Source organism: Nelumbo lutea, chromosome 8, assembly GCF_056320005.1.
Source record: "Nelumbo lutea isolate HS-2025 chromosome 8, American lotus-T2T, whole genome shotgun sequence".
NCBI lineage: Eukaryota > Viridiplantae > Streptophyta > Magnoliopsida > Proteales > Nelumbonaceae > Nelumbo > Nelumbo lutea.
This window is the reverse complement of record NC_142691.1, coordinates 11,884,504-11,911,674: the sequence shown is the minus strand read 5'-3', so window position 1 is coordinate 11,911,674 and position 27,171 is coordinate 11,884,504. Positions and strand designations below refer to the sequence as shown.

Sequence of the window (27,171 nt, the reverse complement as noted above, 5' to 3'; positions counted from 1 at the left end):
GTTGGGTTTCTAACATGAGCCGGGATCTGCTAATAACCAAAACTGCCTCAATATTCTTTCAACCACTCGGGATTGGGTACCCACAAGTTGTTTCTACATACCTACCTGCACAGCACCACCACCACTGTGTATTGGGATTTTATTCTTAAGGGAGGGGCAAAGAATGACTATTCCTTTAAATGGGGGAATACCATTCTAACAGAAATAGGAATGAGATTCTAATTCCACCCAACTAAATAATTGAAATTGAAATAGCCCATTCCGATTCTAATTCCAGACCCTATTCCTGCAAATCAAAGAGATGCTAATTTCCTTCCTCAACATTATACCCGTGAGTAATATTCATGTGACATTTGACCAATCCATGAAAGAAACAGGTAAAATGATTCATCATGGCAATAGAATTAGAAGTGATGGGCTGATGACCCAGGAATCAGTGCTTTCCTGGGCCCAGACTTGGACGTTTGCAGGCCGGACAGATTGGGCCAAGCTAGGAATGATCACCTCTAAACTAGGTTGAAAGCATCGGCATAATATGTCTCGTATTAGATGTATCGTATTGTATTGATACTGTCTGATATACCTATTTAAACGTATTTTCAGGAGTTTATTTATTTTATTTATTAAATAAAATTTATAAAAAGGAAACAGAAAAAAACCAAAAAAATAAAAAACACATTGTATAACCACCGAGATGGCATCGAGACTTTTTTCTTTTTTTTTTTGTTTTTTATGCAAGACATGATGATATGATATGCTGCTAATAACAAATGGGGATGAATGCAATGCTGCCTGAAGTTGTATAATGATTCAGGTGCAACTCACACTGCCTTATGTAAATGAGCCAAGCCAAGCCACACTTTGCACAGTTTGGAAGTAAGTGTGTAATTTGGGATGAATTGGGTGTTTGGGTTGGGAAGTTGTTAAAATTTTCTGAATTCTAAAAACTGGTTTTATTTCATCCCTGACTTGGTCTTTTGCCAAAAACCATGCAATCAAACTGTTCATTCATTCGACCTGGACAACAGTTTTGGGCATTTCTATATTTTAAATATTTTTTATTTTTAAATTGAAATGGGCCATCCATTTGAACCAAATGATCGAATTACTGACCCAAAAACCAGTGCGAAAGCAGTGGTTCTGAATCTGGATTGGTTTTTAAAACATTGCATTTAGTTGAAAATTTTCAATTTGAACAGCATTGCTTAAATCCTAGAATCCTCATGCTTATATTTTCTTATGTACCTGATATGCTCATTTTGTGCCAGGTTTGGACTCATAATTTCGCTCTCAAATGCTACAGGGAAGTAGGGGTGTTCACAGGTCGGGTTGCATTGGTTTCAGTCATTTTTTTTAACCAAGCCAATATAGTCAGTTTACTCATTGACTAAACCGAAACCGACTGACCTTGAAGCAAAGCCGACCCAAATATGAAGGGTCAGTTTGGGTCGGTTTATCAGTTTAGTCAGTTTTTATATATATTTTAAAATAAAATATCTAAGAAAAATAACGGTTCAGCCCAGGGTCAGAATTTTTAGGCCCAAAGGACATTTGGGGTAGATGCCAGCTCGGAATTGATGCCAATTTACGGGAGAGCATTGGTGTGTAGAGGCGGGGGGTATTTGACAGTTTGAATGTTTATAGATCTGAAGTGGAAATCAGAAATCTACAAAGGGCCTATCCATACTTTTTCGAAATATCTATATCTAAATATCTATTTATATTTAAGTTTATTTCCTTTTAGTTTTTATGCAAAACCAAAATATATATTTAAATTGATTAATTTTTTATGCAAAATTGGTTTTTTTGTCAATATATATGTATATTTATACAAAAATGAATTAACTATTGTACCATTGTATTATATTTGTATTGGTTTTATGTTTTTAGTTTTTATCATAAATGATAAAAACACAAATAAAATATATCAACATTTAACATATAAGGTTGGGACTAATTAATAATTACTTAAAAATACATAAAAACCGAAACCGAACCAAGTTATCGGTTTATTTTTTCATACAGACTGAAACCGACCAATGATTTTGAAAAACTGAACAACTTGGATTAGGCCAGGCCGATTCGATTGATTTGGCCGATTTGACATTTAATATGAACACCCTTACAGGGAAGCATAACAGAATTACTTTCAGTTAAGGTGATTTCCTTTTTTTTTTTTTTCTGTTTTTATTCCCAGAAAGCAAAATAACGTGGTGTAGTGATTTTGCCTACCAAAAGCAAAAAGTGAAGGAATGGGAAAGCTATCAATGAGGCTTGAGCACTCATTTGCTGTTCTGCGTGCTGAGCTTTTTATTTCGTTTTGTTGCACTGGCACTAGTTTGGCCTATCCATCTATGGTCAGCTCTGTGCAAGGCAGAATCATCTATGTAATGATTCCGCTTTTGACTTGATACTTGAAAAGATGACCTCAGTAAACTTTTATGTTAAATCTTAATTATATTCGTATTAATATTTCAAAATTAGAATCCCCAAAGCTGTGTTTGGTTTGATAAAATCAGAAAAAAAAACAGATTTTAGAATATGCGAAAGCATCTCTACCCGAAATATTTCACTCAGTGGTTGTCCGAAAGACTGAAACTACACCAAGTTACAACTAGACCTGTTCATGGGCCAGGTGGCTCGATGGGCCAGCCCGGCCTGACCCTCGGATGGGCTTGAACATGCTTATAAGCCCGCGGGCTTAAATTCAGGCAAAAAAGCCCGACCCGCAATAAATTCGAGCCGGGCTCGGGTTTTGTCAAAATAGCCCGGCTCGACCTAATATTAAACTTAAAATTAGTTATGTGGTTATGTCCATTTGAATAAATTTTTTTATTTAAGAATGTAAAATTGTGTTTTAAAATATAAAAGAAAGGGAAAAATACCATCTTGTAGACCCATTATTCATTTAAATAGAAAAAATACTATCTGAAATTTTAATTCTAATTTGAATAGGGAAAATTGTTTTTTTTTTTTTTTTCAATTAGGTCGGGCTTTGGGCTCGGGCTTGGGTTTCGGGCTTTTTATCAGGGTCGGGCTCGTGCCCAAGTTATAGGCCCATTGGTCGGGTCGGGGTCGGGCTCAGGCCTAGTATATTTTCATTAGTGACAAGTGAAAGCCCGGCCCGAACTCGGCCTGGCCCGACCCATGAACAGGTCTAGTTACAATCAATGATCCAACTTGGTTTGACATTTGGGGTCTGTTTGATTTGTGAGAATAAGGGTCTAAATTAGAACTATTCCGATTTCAATCGTTGGGTTGGATAGAATTGAAATTCCATTCCTATTCTTGATGGGATGACATTCCTATATTTGAGGGAATGGTCATTCCTTAACCCTACTTTGAAAATGAAAATCTATTTCAGTTGATCTCGATTTTGATATTGATTTATGTTTGAACTAAACAGAGAAGAGAAATAGACCATTCCAATTCCAATTCTAATTGCAAATCAAATGGACCCTTATTCAAAAAGGAAAAAAAAAAACAAAAAACAAATCCTTATTCAACCAAATGGACTCTTACTTAACCCTACTTTGAACTATTATTAAAAAAATAAATATATGCGAATCGAATTGGGATCTGCTCCTCACACAGGGTGCCTCACAATGACCTCACAGTCACATCCCACCGTGCATTGGGAACATCTCCCGTAAATAATAATACATAAGTACGGAAAGATGTTCCCAATGCACGGCGGGATGTGCTTGTAAAGTAGGTGTAAGGTGCCATGAACATGGTTTTTAAAAACGACCTAGAGACCGAACTAGTCAGGGGTCCGATTACTAGGTCGAACAGTCCGATTGTTCGAACTGAAAGGTAGGCCTGTTTTGATAAAGAAATAAAAAAAAATGGTCAAAACTGTTCAAACGGTTCAAATGGTTAATCGCTCAAGTCAGCAGTTTGCTGACCAAAATCAACGGTTTTGGGAAAAACCAAAACCGGTCACCTGACCAGTTCTCAATTTTTCCGGTTCGACTGTCTAATCTGGTCCGGTTTTGAAAACCATGGGCATGAGTGAGGAGCAGATCCCGTCTCATACGAATCATCTATCATGTCTGCTAGAAACTTGACAAGTGAGTCAGCTTTTGAGGAATTCGGATCTGCTCCTCACAGAGAGCACTATGTGTCTCACACCATCTTCACAGAACATTACATCCGTGCATTAGGAACATGTTCCCATATATGATAACATCATGTATAAGAGATGTTCATAATGCACGTCTGCGATGTGCTGTAAAATTGGCGTGAGGCACACTCGACCAATCCGAATCATCTTCCAACAAAACACGTTCCAGCCCTCTACGAATATGATCTCACACCACACATCTTATACATGGCGGGTCTGGTGAATCCCAGTCTCATGGTGAAATGTATGGTGTTAGATCAAATTAGTAGAAGGCTGGTACGTGTTTTGTTAGCAGAATATCCCAATTTGCGTCCGATCCAGCTGTTGAGTTATTAAAACCTCGTTTCACAAATCGAATCCATCATGACAAACCCATCACATTTAACTCGGGATTCTCTTTCTCTTTCATTCACGTGGTTTGAACATGGTGGACCCTAATTTAAGGCATCTTCCAAGTTCCAACTTAAAACTTGGATCCAGGGCCTCAAAGAGAGTGATGAGAAGATGAGAGTAGTAGCAGGGAATCGTTGTCCTGAGATTAATTAGTTAACCAATTTTCTGTTTGATTTTATTGTCTGAATGTATGCGAATAATGGATTAGTGGATTTCTGTTCTCTTGCCTCGTTACATGTTTTAATATTTGAAATCCTGAATCAAGCTCTGAACATTTCCTGGTGGTGCTATCTTAATTATTCTGTAGATGATCGATTTATTTTGATTGAGGTGATACATATGTATTAAAGCCCCGTTTGGTTTACGGGAATAGGGTCTGGAATCAGAATAAGAATAAATTATTCTGATTTTAACTGTTTGATTGAATAAAATGGAAAATAGTGATTCAATAAGGAGGTCATGGCTCATATCTAATGGCCCGAACCAAAAGGTCATGGTTGGCAGCTGCAGTATCAACTATTTTCAAACCAATGCTGATCCAAACAATTGAATCATTCAAGTCATTTGAACCAAAACTCAAATCTATATTTTTGGTGAAAAAAACATCGATTTGGTCAAAGAATAGATCAACCCTAACCTGAATATCTAGGGGTAGGGTCTATCCTTTACCAATCCAAGACAAAGCTGGTCCAACCTGAAATGACCCAATAAAATACCTTGACCCAACATGAACCCAATATGACCCAATCCGATTGCCAGGTCTAAGTGTCTAACTCCACCCATTGTTATTCAAAGTTCCGTCTTTACAATTTCTGTCATAATGCTGTTATTCCATATTTCACTTTGGTGTTTTGAATTATTATTAGGGGGTCGCAAGAGAATGCAGTGACAATGGTTGCAGCATATGTCCGCTAAAATACCTCCTCTATCCTTAGATGAAGATCCCAATTAGATGAAATTTTATCTCTATTTTTTTTTTCTTTTTACCAAAAAAATGTTGCAATTAACTAAGGCTTGAAATTAATTCAAACTATGCTCCTTGACATATCCATATAATTACAATTTTCTTGAAAGGTGTTCATAGGATCATATTGTTATTTTGTTGGAGATACAAATGGATTGAATCGGATATAGGTAGATAAAATTTGATTCATTTTTATTTGAATCAGAATCAAGTTTGGATCACAATCGAATATTGAATAGTATATATAAGTTGAACTAAACATTATCACAATAATATATAGCATTAACAGAATGAACTGAAAACGACTTATAAAATTAGTTGATAATTATTTTTATGAAACTTGAATCTACAAAAAAATAATGAAAAACACTATTCAAATCAACTCTATTAATATTAATAGATAGAATAGCTCAGTTTGGAAAGAGTACAAATGCAAATATGTACAGTACAAATACATACAAAATAAAAGGTTTTGCACTCTGCATATTTGCATTTGTACTCCTTCCAAACTGAGCCAATATAAATTATAAGTATATATGAGCATATATACTTAAAACTGATTGATGGCAGTATAGGGGTGTATAATTGATCCAATTATAAAAAAAATATGGATAAGTGCCTTTTTTTTTTTTTTTGGATTTTGAGAGGGGGGAAGTTGCCATTGACCAAGATACCTTTGTTCTTTTTTTTTTATTTATTTATTTATATGGGGTAGACGGAAAATTTATTCCCATCTTCCACATGGATAAGTAACTTCCCATATGGACTCCAGATCTATTGCCCAGGAGAACTCTGCCCACATCTCCCCACAACACACAACCCCCATAAATTGGGAACATCTCCCCCTACATAATACTATGTAGGAGGACGAGATGTTCTCCATGTGTGGCTGTGATGTTATGTGGATAGACATGAGCAGAGTTTGTGTGGGCAGGAGATCCAGATTCTCCCATACGGAAGGAAGTTGCTAATGCTTGGATGAAACAAAATTGCCCATTTTTAATAATGACTTTCTATGGTTTTAACAGTCATTATCTTATTTACTTAGAAAATAAAAGAACATAGATAAATATACTTACCTTGGTAAGGGTTTACTGGGAAACACTTACCTAGGTAAATGCATTTACCTGGGTAAGTAACTTCCCAAAAAACGAACGGGCCTTGATTGAATCGGTTTCACACAATCAGATACTATTTGCATCCCTAGCTTGGGTTGAGCATCTTTGCCTAATACTGTATAAATTCTTCAAATCAGGTCTAAAATATGACACTCCTAATGTATTGCATAAAAATTGTGCATCCCGAGTCTTTGAACACTGATGTTCACTTATTTAATTGTTGGTTTAATATTTCAAAAATAAACATATCAGAAGGGGTCTTAATGTTTATTTATTTATTTATTTTTTTTGTACATAGGAGAAGAAGCTACACACAAGTCACTAACAGTTAAATAAGGAATTTGGATTTGATGCTCACAAAATTATTCTCACAGCTTTTTACAACCATGCATTGAAAACATATCCGTACTCCTATATTTTTATTCATGGAGAAATATTCCCAATGCACAATGTAAGGGGATGTGACGATGAAATCTGAATTCCTAATCAACATAACACATCATAATTCACAACGGGCACCCAATATATCATCAGAACACAAATTAATTTTAACTTCATTCATTGGCTAGCTAGCCAGCAGCCCTGTTACCTTCTCTAAGAATATGAGAGATTTTTACTTTCAGCCATCTATTTCTCTCGATGGCAAGGCATAAAACCAAGTATTTAATGTTTCGGTGACAGTGAAAACCGATACGTACCGTACTTTGAACCATGTTATGAAATATGAAGTATAAACTCGATGGAAAAGAATGAAATATGCCTTTTTTTTAAAGCCAAAAATTTGCTTAACAAATTTTTGATTAATTGATTTTGGAAGGCAAATGATCTTTTGATTTACTGAAATGATTCAGACTGTTATGAAATTTGCTTAACCATATTATGAAATTTGCTAAACAATTTTCTACTTTTCTAGCCAACAAGTGATTCAGACTGTGCCTAACATCATGGCGTGACGGCCATACAAAATTCATACACAGTGGACCCACCACCGCCATTATATGGGTCCCACGTTCAGACAACCTGTGACTCGTTTGTAACTAATTTTTAAAGGATGCATAAATAAAAAGAAGGGGTAAATTGCTGCAACCTTCCTCATAAATTTCTGACAGTTGCTGAATTTTCCCTTACAATTTGACAATTGCAATCACTTTCCTAAACTTAAACTTTTTGATACAGTTGCAAGTCAACTCCTTTCTTTCATTCCTCTAATAAGAGACACAAAAATGTTTAAAATACATAAGCAATTATTATTGAAGCTAGTTTGTATAGAAAAACAACAACAACAACAACAACATCAACAATAATAATAATAATAATAATAATAATAAAAGAACTTAGGCTCAGTTTGGAAAGAGTATAAATACAAATATGTAGAGTATAAAATCATATGTTTTGTATTATTTGCATTTGTACTCTTTCAAACTGATCCTTAGGGGGTGTTTTTTTTTTGGATTTTGAGAGGGGGTAAAGTTGGTCAATGGGATTTTGGTTTCAATTGACTAATAATCCATTGTTCTTTTTTCAGATTAATGTAGGGATCAGGAAAATGTTATTTTTCTATGTATACTTATCATCTCTTAAGTGGATAAATAACTTTCCCACCAGGGAGGAAGTTGCCAACACTTGAATGGGACAAAAATGCCCCTTTAATAATTGACTTTTATGGTTAAAATGGTCATTGCATTTTTTACTTGGGAAATAAAAGAGCATGGGTAAAATACATTTGCCCGGGTAAGTGTTTCCCAAAAAAAGCACACCTAAGTAATTGCATTTACCTGGATAATTAACTTATTGAAAAGCCAATGGGGCCTTAAAGTTGTAGCTTTACTTGTGAGCAATTGATATAAAGGACAAATTTAGAAAATAAATCAATTTTAGAAAAGAGATTATGGAAAGACTTGGGCCAGCAATTCATATGAAGGGAAGATTTGAAAAAAAAAAACATTTTGGTGAAAAGTAACTAACTGTATGGTATTTTGAACATTTTTATGTTTCTTTTTAGAGTATTTTAACAAAAGAGGGTCTACTTTCCAGTTGCAACTATGTGACAAAGTTTAGGAAAAGTGATTGCAATTATCAAACTTCAGTGAGGTTTTAGTAATTTACCATAATAAAAAAATAAGGCTAAAAAAGAGCTGAAAAACTGAAAAAAAAAGATAAAAACAGCTTTATTTTCTTAAAATAGATTTCCTTCGCCCTAATAATTTATTTTATCCAAATAAGTTAACTATTTATTTTAATCTTAATGGGTAACACACTACCAGTTTCACCTTTTCCAAATATTTTATAAACTGAGAACTGAAAAGCACTCAAATGAAATGTGAATGGGTGAAGGGTTTCCGTCCTAAGTCCTATAAATCCAAGACTGGAGGGGCTCATCAGAACACCAAACCAGGGAAACAGAGAGGGATAGAGCTTGTCTAGAGATTGAGAGAAACAGAGAGGAGAGAGTAGATCTGCAGGTTTCTGTTTGGTAAGAAGATGGAGGGGAAGTTTGTAAAGGGAGCTCTGGTGATGATCATGGTGGTTGGGCTGGTTGCAGGGCAGACAACAGCAGATTCTTTCAAGGATTGTTACGTCAAATGCTTCCTTCTCTGTCTCATCACACCAAACACCACCGCCTTGTCTTGTTCTTGGCAATGTCTGAAGGAATGCATCACTCCCCCCTTTCTTTCTGATGATGCCCATTACTACTGCAGTCTTGGTTGTGCTTCATCTCTCTGTACCAATCTCAGCACCAAGAAGAAACCAGGTAGAGAATCCCCTCCCCCCCCCCCCCCCTCTCTCTCTTTCTCTCTTTCTCATGTTCATCTCTTTGCTTTCATTTTGCAGGTGCAGAGGATGTGGAAGGCTGTGTGAACGGCTGCTCTCGGATGTGCAGGAAGAAGTACTAGTCCTAGTCTCCAGACTCTCTCCACTGTGAGCTTGAGGTCTTGAATGATTTGTTTTATTACATAGAAATATAGAGGAAGGACTGATGAAGATGCCAATTTCAGTTTTTATCTGTTTGTCTGTGACTCAAACTTTAAATAAAGAATGTAAGCACGCAGCGCCAAGTATTGTTTGTCTTATTGGTGGCCTTTTGGCTTTTGCCCCAAAGAAAAAATTCCATTGAGACATGAGGGGTCACGGGTGCCAGTCTGACATTAAAAGCCAAAAAAGAAACAGTCTCTGGTTTTTGCTTGTCTAAGAGTCAGAGATCACCCGTGATTGTCAAGCTGATTGCTGATTTTCAATGTTTGCGAGTGACGAGAGAGAGAGAGAGAGGCACGCGTAACCAGCACCAATCAGAATGAGCAGGCTCCCCGCACCCACTATTGTTCAATTTGGTCACAGTTCTACCGGGGGCCCGCCGGTGGAGGGGTCTTGGACTAGTCCAAACTTAATGGTCCAAAATATTTATTGGATTGGATTGGACCTGATCTATTTATAATGGATTTTTGTTGAACTGGGCAGTGCCTAGTATGCCCCCTCCATTGACATAAGATAAGAGTATGAATATCAATAGACAGGGTGGAGGATTAATTGAACGCTTTAGCTGTTGGATGGACTGAAACTAATGATGAGGTTCTTAGTATTACATACATGGAGCCTGCAATTTTTATAATGGGGCCCATGAATTTAATACTGACATGAAACCTCATCATTGGTTCCATAATCTGCTAAACAATTAAAGCATTCAGCCAATCTGAATATCAATGGATCAGATTGGATCCAATTTAAATTAAAACCAATTTAAATATTTTGGAGGTTTAGACATTGCATTGGTCCTGTCCAAAATGGTGGTATAAAGTAGTTATCGAATTGAATTGGACCTGATCTATCTATATTGGATTCATACTGGGTTGAATCGGATTAGATCAATATCCGATCCATTGCCAGCCCTACTCGTGATTTCTTTGATGGGTATGGAAAAAAACTTGAATTGCGGGTCCTGTTACTCTCCAAACAAAAACTGCTCTCTACTCTTAGTTCTCTTAATACAAAGTTTGTAGAACGTGGGAACCCTAACTCAAACCCACTAAACCTGGAAAAAAATTGTCTCTCTGTGTGACGCATTAATCCATTTGAACTCCGTACAATAATAACAGTGGTAGAGACATGGCAGTATGAACTAAATCACATGGAGAGAGACAGTGGATAGCAGTGCCAAAGTCATCTCTATTGACCTTAACCTAAGGGTGTCAATGGGCCGGTTTTGGATTGGACCCCATCCGGTCTAAAATCAATTTGGATGGATTGGACTGACCAATAAGACATATTGGATTGGATCAATTTGGTCCAAAATATTTATTAGATTGGATTAGGTTGGATTAAGACAATATTTAGTCCATTGAACAGACTAGACACGTCAGACATTAAATTGGACCGGTCCAAAATGTTTATTGGATTGGATTGGATCTAATCCATTTATAATAAACTCACATTGGACTAGATCAGATTGGACCAAATCCAGTCCAATTGACACTCCTATCTTAACCCACCAGGGGTGTACTATGGTCCAAGATTTGGATTCATGTTTAGGCTTGGCTTAACAAAATAGGGTTAGACTGAAGTGGAAATTCATTGTGGTAGGGCCCTGATTCTATCCAACTGCCCACCACCGACACCCCTTCCGAGCTGAGTTTAGAAGAGAGCCAGAAACCATGCCTTTTTGGTGCCTTCAGTTGGAGGACTAGGTTAAGGGACAGTTCCGGTTGTTGTGTCTTTGCTCTTTGGTTCATATAACATCAGAGTTTCAGAAAACGAATACCCACCATTAACGGGTCTTGCTTATAGTAGTTTTTTCTTCATTCTTGTGTTGGGATTTCCTCCTCACAAAATTGGTCTACATACCCACTTTACAGCCCTTGCAGCCGTACATCGGGAATATTTTCGTACACTATGAAGTGGGTACAAGAACCACTTGATTTTCTGTCTAAATTTGACAATCCGGGTTGTTAATAGGCTCCATATTCCTTTGTACTAGTATACTGACAGCCCAAGCTGTTGAAATGGATAGCCAAAGTTTTCTTCCACAGGAAGATCACAGGCAAGGTGTTTACTCTTTGGTCAGTTATTCACTCCATCCCAACGAGGATTCTATTTGGGGGGTTTGCTTCTAGCAAAGAAGCATGGCTTTTAAAATCGGATTAGACTGGATGGTTGGACCAAAAAAACCGGGAATCGGTCAATTGAATGGTTTTGTTTTTTCTTAAAGCTGGATATTTATAAAAAAATGTTGATTTAATCAACAAACCATTGATTCAGGCGGTTGAATTATTCGAACCGTTTAAAAAGTTTTGACCGTTATTTTGTTTATTTTTTTTTAATTTTTTATTTTTTTCGTCAGAGTGGAGAGGTTCATTCTCTGGATCGGTTTTAAAAACCATGCAAAGAAGCAAAAATTCTGGTTTTGAAACAAGTTTATTTTCTACCTCATCTCCAAGCATTTTTGTTTATAATTTTTAAGGATCAAAATTTCGATATAATAGGCCCGTATTGGATGTATTGTATTGGCACCTTTCCAAAATACACCTGACATACGCAGCCTAAATCAGGAGGATTTGGGTCCACAAACTTTGGATCCAACAGTAATTGGGTTCAATCTAGGCCATACATACAAATCCTGATTTTAATCAGGTCGATTTCTCCAATTAACAGATTAACAATAAAAAATAAACATTTAAGTATATGGATTTTAAAATTTATAAGAGGGAAGAAAGTAAATCCACTTCTTTCTTTCATCTCCAATTGACGTGTCTGTTTGGACTTGTTTCAGAGTTATATTCCCGATAATGCTTTAAAGCATGGTTTTTTAATACGAATAGGTGATCGAATCGGTGAGGGGTTTGATTACCGGTTCGAACGGTCTGATCATTTGACCCAAATGGCCGGCTCATTTTGTAAAAAAAAATAAAAAAATAAAAAAACTGGAAAACGGTCAAAATCATTAACCGGCCGGTTCAACAGTTTGCTGACTAAAATCAACGGTTTTGAGGGAAAAAACGGTTTTGGAGGAAAACAGAACCGGTCCCGGTTTTTCCGGTCCGGTCCGGTTTTGAAAACAGTGCTTTAAAGTTTAGAAATTGCATATGAATGCCTTTAAATTTGAATTATTGTTGGCTCTAGCTAAAACAAAATTTAACTTCTGCTAAGAAAAACAAACTATCGTCATTAAGCAGTCATTAGCCTTTCCACAGAAAAGAAAAAGGAAATTGACAACTACAAATCTGTACAATTCCTCACCTTTTGGCTTTACTCTTAAAAACCCACCTGGAAATTAAAAGTTAGGGGGCATTTTTTTTGGATTTTGAGAGGGGGAAAGTTGGTCAATGGGATTTTGGTTCCCATTGACCAAGAATTTCATGTTCTTTTTTCAACTTTATGGGGAGAATAAAGGAAAGTTTATTTTTTTGGGTACCACTTACTTAAATGGGTAAATAACTTTCCAAGGAAAGTTACCGATACTTAAATGAGACAAAAAATGCCCATTTAATAATGAATTTCTATGGCTAAAATGGTCATTTCCTTATTTACCTGGGAAATAAAAGAATATAGATAAATGCACTTAACGGGTAAGTGCTTCTTAGGAAAAACTTACTCTGGTAATTGTATTTACCTGGATAAATAACTTACCAAAAAGTAAACAGGGCCAGTTAAACCCTTGAAGATTCATGCAAAACTTTCTTTAAATAATAATTTTAATTGAACAGGCTCATTATATCAATGTGGGTATTTACTTATAAGTCTTTTAGATAACCCAGCCCTAGGGCAAGATGTTAGTTGATTAATTAGTTTTTTGGAAGGAATATTATCAGGGCTCAAAAGAAGAGCAAAAAGTAGAAACAGAAAAGCAGGTGTTCAGGCCAAATGGTGCGAATGCATTGCTTCACCCCCTGCACAGAGCAAAATGTGTTGATTCTTGAGACTAGGCAGTTTTGTTTTCTAAAAATAGATCAAACTACTCTTACATCCTGTAACCACCTCAAATTCATCATGATGAGCACAGTAAAACGTGAGGGAGGAGATGGTGAGATTCAATTTCTTATAAATTCAGTCATTGTTCAAGAGTGAGGGGAAAGGACATAGGCTTCAAAGTTGCAGAGAAGAGTCATCAGCTAGCTGGGGTTTGATTTGCTTTGTTGATGGAGATGGAGGATAAGGGTATGATGAGGGCACTAGTGGTGATGGTGGTTGTGGTGGGCATGCTTGCAACCGCAGCAACCTCTCAGTCTCAGACTTATAGCGGTTGTTACCTGCCATGCATCAATTCCTGTATTTCCACAGGACAGTCCAACATATTGTTGTGTTCTTGGAATTGTTTGTTGCACTGCATTCCAACCTCTCCTGGTGATCCCCATTCCTACTGCAACTTGGGTTGTGCATATTCCATGTGCTCCAAACTCAGTACTGAGCAAAACCCTGGTAACAAATCTCTCCCCCCCCCTCTCTCTCTCTCTCTCTCTCTCTCTCTCTCTCCTGAAGATTGATTGGTTTGATATTTTGCAACTGCAGAAGAAGTGGAAGGCTGTGTCAACAATTGTTCTCAGGCATGCAGTCAGAATTAACCCAGCTGCTTCTATGACTGGTCAAAAATAAAAAAAATGAAGAAGAACTGCAGGATAGGATAGGGTTGGTTTCTGTATTGTTTCTTTGATCACCAAATTGTAATGTACTCATCACCATGAACAAGATGTTTGACAATGAATAAAGTTCTACCAAACGTCCACAGACTCAGTACAGATCCCATACACTTGACGCCTTATACTAAATTCAATGAAAAATTATCAAAATACAAAAGATAGAAGGATTCAAACTGATAGGAAATAAAGGAAAATTTATTCATTAATTTTAACCATCCTTTGCACCGCATTGATGGATGTATAACCAGCTAGCATTGTATTAATTAAGGCTTGAAACTTTTATTTTTATCATATTGACGTTTCCTGGCAGTAAAAATAAACTCAGGAATGTAGAATTTAATTGGGGCAAAGTGATGTAATTTTCTTTAATATTGTCTCTTATTAATTGTATTAATTTTTATATTCTGTTGTTTTTAGTCTAGGTTAGCAATCTTATCGGTGTACTTGTAATAATCCTATGCTTTTAATCATCTTGAGTATACAATTAACACTTGATAATGGAGAGCCCAAGTAGATATATTTAAAGGAGGCCTGTTATATTATTTGTTTTGATCAACCACAACAATTCCAATTTTTGCTTAAAAGATCTATCCAATATAACTTTAGCTAGCAATTTTATTTAAGAAAAAACAGTTGATCTCACCTCACGAAATGAAAAAGTTGGGGGTTTTAGCAATTTCGTAATTATGTTTTCTTTGATGTTTGTGGGGTGGTTGTATTTCTTTGGTGGTAGGTTCTTTTTGTTGTATTTCTCGTCTCCTCACCAGATTAGAATAGTGTATTTGACCTTTCCACCTATGTTGCATGCCGATAAATCAGAAACAACATATATCGGCTGATACAAACCGATATGTATCAATACATTACAAAATGGTTACATCATCATTTCTTAAAAAAAATGTTAGATTCAGCATCTCTCCTCTTTTTATATGAAACAGAAATATAAAATCGATCTTGACCATAAAATGCACATGGCACACTAATGCTTCTTGCAGCATGTCTGAGAGCAAGTATTGACACAGGCCTCCACTTCTTCTGCAGCTGCAAAATATTATCAAGCATCTGAGTGAGAAAATGTTATCAAAAGAGAGAGAGAGAGAGAGAGAGAGATCATACCAGGGTTTTGCTTAGTACTGATGTTGGAGCACTTGGAGAATGCACAATCCAAATTGCAGCAGTAAAGAGAATCATTTGGAGGAATTGAAATGCACTGTTTCAAGCAACTTACAGCACAAGGTACGGGGGTCTGTTTGGCAACAACACAAGAAGCAAAGCATTTCACGTAACATTGTGGGAAAGAGGCAGATACAGTGGTTGCAAGCATGGACAAGGCCAACACCATACCATCACCATAACTGCCCTCATACCATTACCCTTCATCTTCATTCTTAAAAAGATTAAAGAAAACAAACCCTATTAGCTGATGAAACTTGTCTGCAACTCTAAATTAACTCTATTCTGCTCTCTTCATCTCTTCAACCAGAACTAGATTTATAGTAAGTTGAACCTTGCTATCCAATGTGCTCATTAATTTCTGGTCACTGGATGTAAGAGTAAGATGAACCATTTTTAGAAAATAGAGCTACTTAAACTTAATTAAGTGTCGGCACTTTTTGTCATGTGCAAGAGGAAGAGGTCAAGTAAAGCACTGGTGTCAGTGAGAAATGAAATAATGGAACTGTTGCAGGGTAAAACCATAGGAAATTTGGCCTCAACCACTGTTCTTTGTTTCCTTTTTCTCATTTCTTTTGAGCCCAAATGATAATATGCTATCAATTACCAAATAAGTGTTTCTTTTGTACTTGGGACCTGTTTGGTAGGGCTTCAACGTTACTCCATCAGCTTCTGAAATAGCCTCATTGAGATAAAAATGAATTCACTTATAAACATGTATTTTTGGCTTTTTTAAGTTTTCACCAAACTTGAGGGCTTTTAGTACTGTAGCCGTCCAAGGCCTATCTTGCAATGCTAAAAGTCATTGCGTTAAAGCCCTCTGAAATGGGCACTTAATTAAACTCTTTTTAGCTTTAGATTCAGTGTTTATTGATGTATTTTTGGGTTTTAATACAAGTATTTTGGTTCATCCATGTGCATGATAATCACCGTATGCATACATTTATTAAGTGTATCTTCTTGATATATATGCATGCTTTTAAAAAATTGCCTTCCTAATATTTCATTTTGTTTTACTATTCTTGCTTTTAGGCTTTAACTTTTCAAACTCTTGTATGTCTTGTGAGTTATGTCCTTACATGGTTTTGAAAATGGATCGGATCAGATGGTTGGACCGGTTGATATGGGAATAGGACGGGCATTCAGTTTTATTTCACCCTAAAATTGTTCTCGAGTCAAAAACCGAGTTAAGTTGGTTAGAGACCCACTGACCCAGGTGGTTGAACTATCGACCCATTGACCTAGACAATGTTTTTGGTCTTTTTTATTTTAATTATTTTTTAAATTAGAGCAGGCCATCTATTCAAACTGGATGATCAAACCATTTGACCAAGGAACCGGTGGACAAAATGGTTCTGTGTTGGTCCGATTTTTAAAACCTTTTTTTAGAAGACCCCACTTCTTTAGAAGGTCAGTTCCCGGGTCGAACGGTCCAACCATTCAAATCGAATAGACAGCCCATTCTGACAAAACAAATGGTTCTGTGTTGGTTCGATTTTTAAAACCTTTTTTTAGAAGACCCCACTTCTTTAGAAAGAAAGTTCCCGGGTTGAACGGTCCAACCATTCAAATCGAATAGACAGCTCATTCTGGGAAAAAAAATTAAAAAATTTAAAAAGGGCCAAAACCGTAGAACAGTTTGACTGTCCGGGTCAATGATTTGCTGACCAAATCAATAAATTTTGGCCAAAATGACAATTCTAGGGTAAAACAGAACCGATCAAGTGATTGATTCCCGATTTTTCTGATCTAACCATCCGGTCCGGTCCGATTTTAAAAACTATGGGTGCAGCAATGCATTTGCACCATTTGGCCTGAACCTACTTGCTTATCTGTTTCTGCTTTTCTTTTTGAGCTCTGATAATACTAATATATGTCATGATATATTATTAATTTGGACCCATCAAACATCAGATTCAAGGGTCAAGAAGATCACAAGGTTGAAACACTTTTAATCTAAGCTCAGCCCATGATTTGTTCTTCATAGAGAAAATTACAGTAGACTGCTTAGTTATGCAGGTTTGATCCCTTGTCTCGATTTCGATGAATGCTTCGATGAATGCTGAGAGACCATTTCATCCATAAGGTTTGATCCCTTGTTTCTGCTTTTTGCCTTTTGCGAGAGAATTCGTTATACAGCTCAGTCACCGGTGGCTCCAGCACTGACTGTTGAATTCACATCTGCGCCCCACAGTGCGCATCCCAAAAATGTCCAACAATATTTTTCCGATTTCCAACCGTTTATATGGAATATCTCTAATGACAAATACGAAAGATGTTCTTAATGCATGCTGAGATGTGTATATGGAACATTTTTGGGATATGATCTGTGGGGTGCAGATGTAAACTCCTTATTCTGTGGGTTTGCTTGTTGTGGTGAGACGTTGGTTTTCTTGGTCCATGGATTATAATAGTGCCAATTTTATTTGATGGAAATCAATTTTGTTGTTATTTTTAAAAAGTTAATCGATTTTAGAAATTTTATTAAAAATATTATTTTTATTGATATTAAGTCCAAAAGTTATCCTTATCAATCATAATTATTTTATTATTATTATTATTATTATTTTGAAATACTACATTACATAACAGAGTAACTCATCCCCCAATCCATAACCCCCCAAATCCTTAGTACAAGTGGGATTCAAACCCTTGGTGCAGGTGGGATTCAATCCTAAACCTTCGCTACAATCAACTGGTTGGCACCCTTACCTGTTATTCTTAATTTTAAAATGATAAAATAGCAGCCAAATACTTGTGGTATAGCCAATAAGCTCTCTGTTTCTCTCTTTCTTTAATTTTAGGTAAATAACTAAAGAAAGAGCATTCTGATAATCTGATTTGATAACATAGATGATTTGCTGACTGAGGTAGGAGAAGGCATAATCTAATAAAATTTGAAATTAAGAACTTACTTGGTTCAAGGTTCTCATAAAACTTTCAGCAGATATAGATATATAGTGTTGTAAGATTTGGATTAAACTGGATGGTTGAACCGCTGATGGGTCCTGACCTATCAATATATTTAATTTGAAATGGCCTATGATTGATTTAATTTGATAGGGGCACATCATGCTGGATCTAATTTGATATAGACACATCAGCACGGTTGATTTAATTTGATATTTTGGTATAACAACACCATATATTGCACATTTGGCAGTCCATTATTGCATACATAATCGATGGAAACATAAAGAAAACTATCATTTGGCACAAGGGATCCAAAGGGAAAGACTATATTATAAGTAAACCCAAATTTGATTCCTTTATTATATTATAAGTAAACCCAAATCCAAAGGGCTGGGCCGGGCTGGCATGTCGGTCGTGCCGTCCGTAGCCAGCATGCCGGTATGGCCTCACCCGTGGCTCGACCCGGCACGGCCATACATATTATTTATATATATTATATAAATTATAATTATATAATAATATATAGTATATAATATATTAATAAAATAAACTATTATTTTCAATTTTATTATACTAATTTATTTAATTATTTTATATATAAACAATTGTATACATTAAAATTCATAGAAAATTAAAAATTTAAGTTTTTTTTTTCAATTTTTTAAATAAATAGGCAAAAATAGCTTTGGCCTAGTCGATGGCCTAGCTTGGCCCACGGACAGCCTGGCCTATGGAACAGCATGGGCTTGGACGGGCTTGATCCATAGGTCATGTCGCCCCAAGTTATCCCAAGGGAGGGCAGCGCAGGCCTACCAACGGGACAACCCATTTTACACCTCCAGTGTTGTGTGCCTTGTGAGTTGTGTCTATCATGTCCACATGTGGTTTTATAAAGAATTACTGTACAATATTATTAAAAGGGTTAATTACTTACATGGTTTTGGATAAGGTTCAAAATATCGATACGCTCGATATGCCAAATGGGTTGTTTTTTTTTTTCAAAACCAGTTTAGAGGGGCCGGGCCGGTTTAAGATCCATCCACCCCTTGAACCGATCAAAACCCCGATACACCCTCTATAGGGGCATATCAAGAAACTTTCAATATGATATGTATTGACCAATACCATAATTAGTGAACAACTCAGGGATTCAACCCCCCACCTCTTCCGAATTCACATGGTGCCCCACAACAAATCAGCAAATCTCAATCGTGTATTAAGAACATCGATCTCTCATCGACAAATATCAAAGATGCTTTCAACAAAGTTTTAAAAACTAGACCGGACATGGAACCATTTTGGCCACTAGTTCTTGGGTCAAATGGTCCGCCCATCTAGTTCGAACAGACTGTCTGTTCTACTTAAAAAAAAATTAAAATAATAAATAAAATAAAAATGATCAAAATCATTGTTTGGATCAACAATTTGACCACTTGGATCAATGGGTCGTTGACCAAATAACAATTTTTGGCCCAAAAACAATCATAGGGTGAAATGGAACCGATTACCTAACCAGTTCCTGGATCAACCAATCTGACCATCTGATCCGATCCGATTTTCAAAATCATAGTTCCAAATGCATGTTGAGATGTGTATGTGGGGGCCACGGGGATGCCCTAATTAGTCCTCATCACCAAATTACACTAATCTATTGACCTGACCCATATATAAAAATGAGAATGGAACAAGTTGAATTCTCGAAGATCCTGATTTCTCTTTTTCAATTTTACCCTTATCAAATAGCGGGTTTTTTTTTCGCTTTTCTAATATTACCCCTTCCAAATAGAGGGATTTTTTTTTTTTTTCTAATATTGCCCCTGACAAATAGTAGGCTTTGGACGAATATATTTTGTACTAGAAGCCAGAAAAACTAAATGGCAAAAGATCAGTTTAACATCAACATTTGTCACATATGAAAGTCCAAGTGTTTATTCTTGGATTTCGGTGATAATTGAATTTTTTGTAGTAACATGAAGATTGAACTGGAATGGATGCCGGAATTCTCAGCAACGTTGTGTTTTTCCCAATCCAAGAGGTCATTTCTAATCTCTGTTATTCTTGTTCTCTGATAATCAGTTTGCTTTTAATTGGAAATGTCATAGGTTTTAATTACATTATTTCTTTTCTGATTTTCCTTCATTGTGGTCTCTATTTTTCTTGTTTTTATTATTCTATTGATTTTAATTAGGATTCCGGTTTAACAATATATTGAAAAAATTCTAGGTTTAGATTTATGGGTTTTTTCAGTTCATTAGCACTGAAGCATATTCAAATCAGAAATTTACCTTAGTCTGATCTGTTACAGTATTTGTTGATCAATATCTTAAGGCTAATGTTTGGTTTTATAGAAAATAAGAGGGAAAGAACATTTTGGCCCTCAATTTCATATTTCTCTCTTATTTTCCATCAAGCTAAGTATAGTCTCAATATGTGTCATTTTGTTTAAGAAAACGAAAATAACTGCCACATGAGAAAATTTTATATGATTTTGCTGATATGGCAAATGTTTTTGTTTGAAAAAAAAAAAATCGTATTGTCCATCATACCCTAAAAAAGGCACAGTATATTGAAAAATGCTCAGATTATAAATAAGATAAAACAATAACCAATGAAGCATGAACCTGAGTATTTGGGGACACAATTTGTCAATTTGACCTAATTGATTGTCAATAAATAAATAAATAAACAGGTGAGATCTTCTACCAATAAAACATGTTCCAACCCTCTACTAACTTGATCTAACACCACACATCTCACTATAAGACTGTGATTCACTATAAAAGTGGAATCCACCATATATGAGATGTGTGGTGTGAGATTATGTTGGGAGAGGGTTGCAACGTGTTTTTTTGGCAGGTGATCTGGGTTCCAGTAGGCAGAAGCTTTCAATGATTCAGCCTATGGCAATTTTCTCTATAAAACCATAGGCCGACATTATCCACATAAAAGGCAAAGAGTTTGGATTTTTTGGGTCTTTTACTTGAACACCCCGTATGGTTTTACATATTTACTAAAACTTACCCTATAGTTTCTAGTTTACTAAAATACCCTTTTAGTTTGCAACATATTTACTTAATCAATCTTTCACTAAGAACTATTTGTTTTGTCATCTAAAAGTAGTAGCGTGATCACCTAAACTAAGTGGAAAATGTTCAGTTGCATGGACCCATAGTTCTTTATTCCAAATCTGTCCCTTAACTGAGTGGGAAATGTTCAAGGGTATAGATCCATGGTTGCTTATTCCAAAAGTACCCTTAACACCTTTTTTTTTTGGTATTGAAGACAAAATTGACCAAATAAAGAAAAATAGTGGTTGTTTGTATTTTACTAGAGGCAAAAATGAAACTTTTGTTTTTACCTTCTTTTGATTAAATTTATTTGAATTGGTGTTAAGGTTAAAACTGTCATTTTATATTTTCATATAGTGAAATTTTGATTAAGTAAATTGATTGTACAGTATAGAAGATATTTTAATAAAATAGAAACTATAGGGTAGATTTTGGCAAATTCATGAAATTGTAGAGAGTGTTTTAATAAGTGACCCCTTTTTTTGGCTACAAGAGTTTGAAAACTTAAAACCTAGAAACAAGATGCTGACTCCAAAGCAATAGAATTGGGATATGCTCCTCACACCGATTGAAGGGATAGGAAATCCATCAACTGGGAATCAAATTCCCTATTTAGAAAATCATATTTTCAATCATCATTCTTGAACCATAAACTGAACCAGATCTAAACCAAAATGAGGAAAGAGAGATAATACCTGATACAGAGAAATAATATCTTTCAATGGAGGTGTTCACGCCCAAGGTAGGATCCAAAATCTACTCCCACTGAAGATGGTGCAGTGCAGGGTGGAGCAGAATCAACAATGTTCTTCCAAAAGAACTTGATCATTCTCAATAATCACGTAGGCGGCTTATGAATACAACTCCTACCAATCTTTTCCCCAAAAGATTGAAATCAAGATCCAATCTTGATTTCTCCCAAGGAATGGAGATCGAACTGCTGTAGGCGGCGATTGCAGGAAGGAGGCGGCAAGAGAGTATTTGCAGGGTGCAGAATTCTCTCTTCTGTGATCTCAGCTCTGAAGACAAGACTATTGCTGGTGATTGTGTTGTAATGTGTCTAAAGGCTGCCGCCCCCTCTTCCTTTTATAGACTTAAAGGGATCAGCTCCTAATCCCATTAGGAGTTGCTAACCCAAATAGTATCTGGATTAGAAGTCCCTTTAAGATAAGGGATAATCCTTATCTTATTTGCAGATTAGATCAGCCATCTCCTAATCTAATTAGGAAGTTTCCAGATCTAAATCTCATTTAGATCTTGGACTCTCTGAGTGGATAGGGTGTGAGCCCAATCCAATCAGCTGATCTTACCTCAGAATTCGCCCCTTAATGACTAATCAAATTAACCCATTTAGGGTTATGTATTCATTTAGCCTTCCAAACTGCTGCCTAGTTGGGCTTCCTTGTATGGCGTGAGACCCAAACATTGATCTACACATTAGCCACATGGGTTCAGCCCAACCTTTGTTACAAGGCCAGGCCGAATACACTGTTATGGACAGTGCACCCCCTGAAACCCATCAGATGGGCTCTATGGGCCCAACACTTACCCTAAGTGGTCATTGGGCCAAGCCACCTTGTAACACCCAGGGATTGTGGGCAAATGCAAGATTAGCCCATCGGGTATTATCCTCAATGGTCTTACACTTAACCTCTCAGCCCATAATGATCAAACACTACCCGACAAGAGAGGACCTCTCCCTCAGCTGCAAGGAACAGTGTTGCACTCTCTGCTTATATGGATCCCGAGAATTAAAACCTTTTGTAAACATTTTAGAAACCATAATTTATATACTTTTATATCTCATATAAAATATATTTTGCAAAACAAATCTCAACGATTGAAATCGGCTGCTGGCAGTCTTGGTTTCCATCAGTGAGAGTGCATCCCCGATCATTACCTTTGTCCGACAAAGGGGCTGATCCTGTCACTATGATCAGCCACTCATATGAATTCTCAAACTGTCCCAACATACCCAGGTTTTGACCCCCGCTAAGGATCTCACTGATTGGTACATCAAAGACAGCCCAATCTGACACCTAGTGCAGTATCATAAACGAGTCTAAGGGTCAAGTGTAACTTTCCAGTTTTGCCCATCAATCTCCAAGGTCTAGGGCAATACTGAAAATCTGGTACAGTTCAAAGATTCAATTAATCCCACATTGTATGTGCCTAGGGTCTCACCCTGGTAGCTGAGACAAGCCACCCCAACCGACTTGGTGGCACCACAGTGTCAGCCTTTTCAGGATAGATCTCCCCAGACCGACCCACTAGCTGTGAACATTCTAAACTAACACGAGTCTCATTAAATATCCAGTTTAAGGGTATTACACAGAAACATATCAAGAGAACATGAATCAAATATGCACTTTTATTCATTTACAATAAACTCATAAAATACATCATTTTGATTGAAACTAAGAGCATACAAAACTGTCTAACACCAACCTCACTGCTACATCCCATCATGTACCAGGAACATCTCCATGGGAATGGAGATCAAATCAACCCCCATAACGTTCCACAACACATCCCCGCCGTGTATTGGAAACACCTCTCAATAATAATATCAAAGATGATGATGTCATCATCGAGAGATGTTTACAATACATGGCAGGATGTGTTGCGGGACATTGTGGGGGGCTGATTTAAACTCATGGAAATGCGTAAAATGTAAGGTCGGTGTGAGGAACGTTCCGGACTCGAAGGAATAGCGTTGCAAAGAAAAAGGCAATTTAAAGGTATGCATCAAGATAGGCTTAATAAATGTCTGGATGCAGACATTAAAATGCACATGGATGAACCGTTAAAACTCATAAATACGTACATTGATCACAATGAATCTGACTCTTGATAAAAAATCATATTGACTGAAAAAAGTTTAAATACATCGGAAACATGTATTTTAATACTCTGAGATGTGATTTAGTGGAATTATTTGGAAAAATGTTAGTAAAATGGTATAAAAAAAATTAAGGGTGTATTCTACAATAAAGTTTTTAAAACTAAACCGGACAACGAATTAATTAGGAATCCAGCTCCTGGGTTGAATGGTTGGACCATTCAAACCTAATTGACAGCCGGTTCTGACAAAAAATGAAAATTGGCTAAATTATTGAACAGTTTGACCAACGGGTCAGTGGTTTGTTGACCAAATCAACAGTTTTTGAAAATATAACAGTTCTGCATAAAATGGAAACGGTCCGGTTTTCAAAACCATGTTCTACAATATAATGTTTTTTTGTTTTGATTTGTTTCTGAAATTGCCACATCAGAAAAAAAGGAAAACAAAATCATGTTCTTGAACTGTGTTTTTGTTTTGAAAAAAAATTGTAAGAAGTATAGAAATTATATAATTTATAGATTATAATATTTATTAACCTTCTTTAAACCAGAATTTCAAAAGCATTCACGTTTTAAATGGTCACATGATGATTCCCAAAAAAAAATCAGTTAAGTTGTTTGGAAGGGGATGTTTGTAATAATATGCAGACTATATGATAAGTTCTAGTAGATATGTGAAACTTATGGGGTTGTAAGGAAATGGCCCTTCTTTTTTTTTAATGAAAAGAAAAGAAAATGATTCTTTTTTGGATAGAAAATAGATTCATTAGGCTGTGGTTGCAATGCAAATAAATTTGCACTAATGCAAAACTATGACATTGCAAATGATTTGAGTGTAAATTCTGACTTATTTTTGTTATAAATTTTAGTTTTTTGTTTGATTACAGTACAAATAAAGTAAATTAAGACATGAAACAGAATAAAGTAAAATCTAAAACAAAATTAAACAAGAATTTACATTTTTTACATTTGCACTCCCATGAATTTATACTAGTGCAAATAAAATTGCATTGCAACCAAACACAGTCTTAGGCTTAATTTGAAAAGAATACAAATACAAATATGAACAGTATAAATACATACAAAATACAAGATTTTACACTTTACGTATTTGTAGTCCTTCCAAACTAAGCCTTAATTTCAAATTACAACAGGACAATTAAACAGTGTATGAGGAAGTCATGGGCTGGCATGAAGGTTGAAAACTTAGATCTATAAAAGTGTTTCAACCATCTGATATTCTTGACCCTTGAATTTGGTGTTTGATGGGCCGAAATTAATAATATACCGTGCTGTATATTAGTATTACCAGGGTTCAAAAAGAAAAGTAAAAAAGCAGAAACAGATAAGCAAGTTGGGTTCAAGCCAAATGGTACAAATGCATTGGTGCACCTCCTGCACAAAGCAAAATGCGTTGGATTCTTGAGAGTAGCCAGCTTTATTTTCTAAATATGGATCAAGTCATCAAGCTACTCTTACATCATCATGCGTGGACACTGCATATTGAATTCATGAACACAATGAAAGACGTGAGGGAGGGGATAGTCAGGTTCTGATTCAGCTTCTTATAAATTAAGTCGTCTTTGTTCAAGAATCGAGTGTGAGAGGAAGAGATTTAGGGTTCAGAGTTGCAGAGAAGGGCAATCGGGAAGGGTTTTGGGTTTTGTTTGATTAATGAAGATGGAAGGTTATAAGGGTATGAGGATGAGAGCACTAGTTGTGGCGATGATTTTGGCGTTGGGCATTGTTTCTGAAGCCACATCCAACTCTCAAACTTTCACCTATTGTTACCTGCCATGCTATTATCCCTGTATTAGCAAAGGAAAGACCTCCGTTTCATGTTTTTCGGATTGTTTTGCCCACTGTTTGCCCGAGTCTCCTGATATACATGACAAATGCAACTTGAATTGCGTAGCTTCCCAGTGTTCCAATCTCATTAGTAAGTATTCTCTCTGTCTCTCTCTAAAAGTGTATGCATGGTTTTGAAGATTGAATTGGATCGGACAGTTGGACCGGTTGATTTGGGAATCGATCAGATAACTGATTCTGTTTCACCCTAAAACCGTTTTTTGATAAAAAATTTATTAATTTGGTTAGTGAACCACTGACCTAAGTGCTCGAACCATTGATCTGAATAATGGTTTTTGATCAATTTTTATTTTATTTATTATTTTAAGTCAGAATGAATTATTCATTGGAACAAAATGATTGGATCATTCGACCCAGAAATTGATCACTAGAAAGATTCCATGTTAGGTCTGGTTTTAAAAACCTTGAGGCTTGAGTGTATGTGTGAATAATTGAGTGATTTGATATTTGATATTTTGCAGTTGAAGAAGAAGTGACAGAGTGTGTTCATTCTTGCTCTCGGTCTTGCTGGAAGGAGTAATAGTACTTCGTCTCATCGGATAGGATTGGATCTTTTTTGTCCACTGGTCACCAAATAATGAAAAAATCATGTCACCCAATTGGTTCTGTTTTTGTGTTGGATGATTTGGTAACCAATCTAGTGGTATTGTATTCATCAAGAAGGTTTTGACCAGTCAAATTGTTTCTGGTATCATACCTTTTCAACATCATAGATTTATCTTAAGAAAATTCTCGCTACCTTTTTTTTTTTTTTTAAATTAAAATAGAGCTAAGGAATGGTCTATTTTAAGGTGGATAAGAAGGCCACTTCTCCTATATTAATTTTTTAAACATTTCACTTTTAGTTAATGGGGGGTGAGGCATTAGGCAACCTTAACAGAATACGGATTTTCTACCCACAAAAACTCTGCTTATGTCTATTCACATAACATCACAGTCATACATAAAGAATATCTCATCCTCTTATATAATATTTTGCATCGGAGATATTCCCAATACATGGAGGTAGTGTATTGTGGATATACACAAATAGAGTTCTTGTGGACAGAAGATCCAGAATCACATTAACATCAGAGCC

At 36.1% G+C, this 27,171-nt stretch overlaps 1 protein-coding gene and 2 long non-coding RNA genes across 3 annotated transcripts; all 3 read left to right on the top strand.

Moving 5' to 3' along the window:
* The first annotated feature begins 8,919 nt into the window (after positions 1-8,919).
* On the top strand, positions 8,920-9,672 carry LOC148842740 (thionin-like protein 2). The gene is made up of 2 exons (XM_088958688.1): positions 8,920-9,353; positions 9,434-9,672. Exons 1-2 carry the CDS (start codon positions 9,083-9,085, stop codon positions 9,493-9,495), a joined length of 333 nt encoding a protein of 110 aa, XP_088814814.1. The 5' UTR covers positions 8,920-9,082; the 3' UTR covers positions 9,496-9,672.
* A 3,812-nt stretch (positions 9,673-13,484) lies between these two features.
* On the top strand, positions 13,485-14,306 carry LOC148842739 (uncharacterized). The gene is made up of 2 exons (XR_016102824.1): positions 13,485-14,008; positions 14,099-14,306. It is a non-coding gene; the product is annotated as an uncharacterized LOC148842739 (long non-coding RNA).
* An 11,429-nt stretch (positions 14,307-25,735) lies between these two features.
* On the top strand, positions 25,736-26,822 carry LOC148842738 (uncharacterized). The gene is made up of 2 exons (XR_016102878.1): positions 25,736-26,163; positions 26,555-26,822. It is a non-coding gene; the product is annotated as an uncharacterized LOC148842738 (long non-coding RNA).
* Positions 26,823-27,171: the final 349 nt, after the last annotated feature.

What these genes read in the sequence shown, in the direction of transcription:
- LOC148842740 (XM_088958688.1), top strand. Translation starts at nt 9,083, where the DNA reads ATGGAGGGGAAGTTTGTAAAGGGAGCTCTGGTGATGATCATGGTGGTT. An exon ending in CAGCACCAAGAAGAAACCAG is followed by an intron (nt 9,354 to 9,433) that starts GTAGAGAATCCC and finishes TTCATTTTGCAG; the next exon opens with GTGCAGAGGATGTGGAAGGC.